The sequence below is a fragment of the Cervus canadensis genome, chromosome 32 (genome assembly GCF_019320065.1).
Source record: "Cervus canadensis isolate Bull #8, Minnesota chromosome 32, ASM1932006v1, whole genome shotgun sequence".
In the NCBI taxonomy this organism is placed as follows: domain Eukaryota; kingdom Metazoa; phylum Chordata; class Mammalia; order Artiodactyla; family Cervidae; genus Cervus; species Cervus canadensis.
Window position 1 is genome coordinate 37024795 of NC_057417.1, and position 2157 is coordinate 37026951.

A 2157-nucleotide genomic window follows, 5' to 3' on the forward strand; every position below is an offset into this window, starting at 1 on the left:
TATGATACCACTTAACCCTAATTACCTAAATTACTTAATTCTCTAAAATACAATACTACACGTGTAATTTTTATTACACATAATGAATATGTAAAAATAAAATGTGGACAGAAGTAACCATGAGCTAAGTCTGTACTAAGTCAACAACCTCTGAGCCTCGATGGCAGCCTCTGCTCTGTTATCTGTGGCCCACAGGAGGATATCTGGAAAATAAGTATAGAACCTAAGAAATAACACTAGCCATGGGTCAACAGCTTAGTGCTATGGAGAATAAGCTTGTACTGGGGTTAGTACTCCTCATGTTCCCCTGGCCAGAGAGAGAAGAAGAAAAAGCATGTAGAGATGAAGAGGTGGTAAATGATGAGGGCATTTTCCCTTCTTTCAGCTGACTTCTCTTCCCTTCCCCAGCAGCCTCCTCAGTGCCCCCTTCACCTCCTTGTTCCTCAGAGTGTAAATGAGAGGGTTCACCATGGGTGTGACCACAGAGTAGAAGAGGGAGATGAATTTGCCCTGGTCCTGCTTGTTGGTCTTGGCTGGAAGCAGATACCCATAGATAGCTGAGCCATAGAAGAGGAGCACCACCACCAAATGGGAGAGGCATGTGTTAAAGGCCTTCCTCCGCCCCTCAGCTGAGCGGATCTTCAGCACCGCCTGAGCTATGCAGCAGTAGGAGATCAGGATGACGCTCAGTGGGACAGCAGTGAAGAACATGCAGACGTTGTTGAGCACAGCCTCATTGAGACTCGTGTCAACACACGCCAGTTTGATCATGGCAGGCACCTCACACAGGAAGCTGTCCACCCTCCGGTGCCCACACAAAGGGAGCTGCAGAGTGAACGTTGACTGGATCACAGAGTTGCCTAAGCCACCCAACCAGGCAATGGCAGCCAGCAGCCAGCAGCGCCGAGGATTCATCATGGTGGTGTAGTGCAGGGGTCGGCACACCGCGACAAAGCGGTCAAACGCCATCACCACCAACAGGATGCACTCCGTGGCCCCTAGCCAGAGGAAAACATAGAGCTGGGTCACACAGCCACCATAGCTGATGGTCTTGTCTGCTCCCCACAAGTTGATCAGCATTTGGGGGACTGAGCTAGTGGTAAAGGCAAGGTCCACGGAGGAGAGGTTGCTGAGGAAGAAGTACATGGGTGTGTGGAGCCGGGCATCCAGGCTGGAAAGCAGGATGATGGCCGAGTTCCCAAACAAGGTCAGCAAGTAGGAGAAGAGGATGCCTACAAAAAAGATCATCTCCAGCTGGGGGTAGTCAGACACACCCATCAGAATGAAGCCCTCCCAGGAGCTGCTGTTGGCCCTTTCCATCTCTGGTTGCCTTCAGTCACTTGGGGAATCTGTCCAGGGAAAACCAGGAGTAAAGCGAGTGAAGAGGAAGCTGCTGGATTAGGTGGATCTGCATCGGTGTGGTTCTGATGTCATTGAGCTTCATAGTTAAGTACCAGTTTAAACTTTATGATTGCAAGTGTTCAGGCAATCCTCAAACACTGCCAGTCCCACAATGAATGGAAACTTTATTCCATGTGAATATCAAACGTGAGTTATTACAGGAATGAAGTGCCTTATAAAGAACAAAAAGATTGGATCTTAAGTTCAACACAGTAATGACAACAGGATAGAAGGAGTTGACCATTGGAGCTAAATGTGGAAATTCTCAAAATACAGATTTACCCAGCCAAAGTTTTGATGTACTCAGGGAAAGGTCACACAGACTGGCTGTATTTGGAAAAGCTCCCCAGAAGTTTCTAATAATTTTTTTCCTGTCTTTTCTATATCCAGCCCCCAAGTGAAAACTCCTGTTCTAGAAAGATGAAGTTTAAGGGAGGAGGTGATAAGTTTATAAAATCATGCAAAGAATGGGCAGCATGAATATAAACTTACTCACCAAATACAGAAGATACAAATATGTGAGTTTAAAAGAGGTAAATGTTGGACAAAACTTCACTTGAGCCCAAGCATATGCAGGTGGAACAGGCTAAAGATAGAAACAAGGTTTACTCCAAAGGCAGTTAAATCAGTTATCAGGTGTCCATAATTAGTAAAGGATGATAGAATATTTCAGAGGCGATTCCTAAAAGTTTGAGGTATATGACTGTTAGGGGAATCACACTGATTGAAACCGCCCACCCTAGCCAGACACCATAG

The 2157-nt window shown here is 46.3% G+C and overlaps 1 protein-coding gene across 2 annotated transcripts; it reads right to left on the reverse strand.

Moving 5' to 3' along the window:
• Window positions 1-338: 338 nt before the first annotated feature.
• LOC122433098 (olfactory receptor 2C1) lies at window positions 339-1645 on the reverse strand. 2 transcript variants are annotated; one of them, XM_043455644.1, is made up of 2 exons: window positions 1622-1645; window positions 382-1290 (listed from the first exon to the last, which is right to left on the reverse strand). In XM_043455644.1, the coding sequence occupies exons 1-2, from the start codon at window positions 1643-1645 to the stop codon at window positions 382-384; spliced, it is 933 nt and encodes a 310-aa protein (XP_043311579.1). The 2 variants fall into 2 exon arrangements, with proteins under 2 accessions (XP_043311577.1, XP_043311579.1); XM_043455642.1 differs by lacking the exon at window positions 1622-1645 and having other exon boundaries at window positions 339-1343.
• Window positions 1646-2157: the final 512 nt, after the last annotated feature.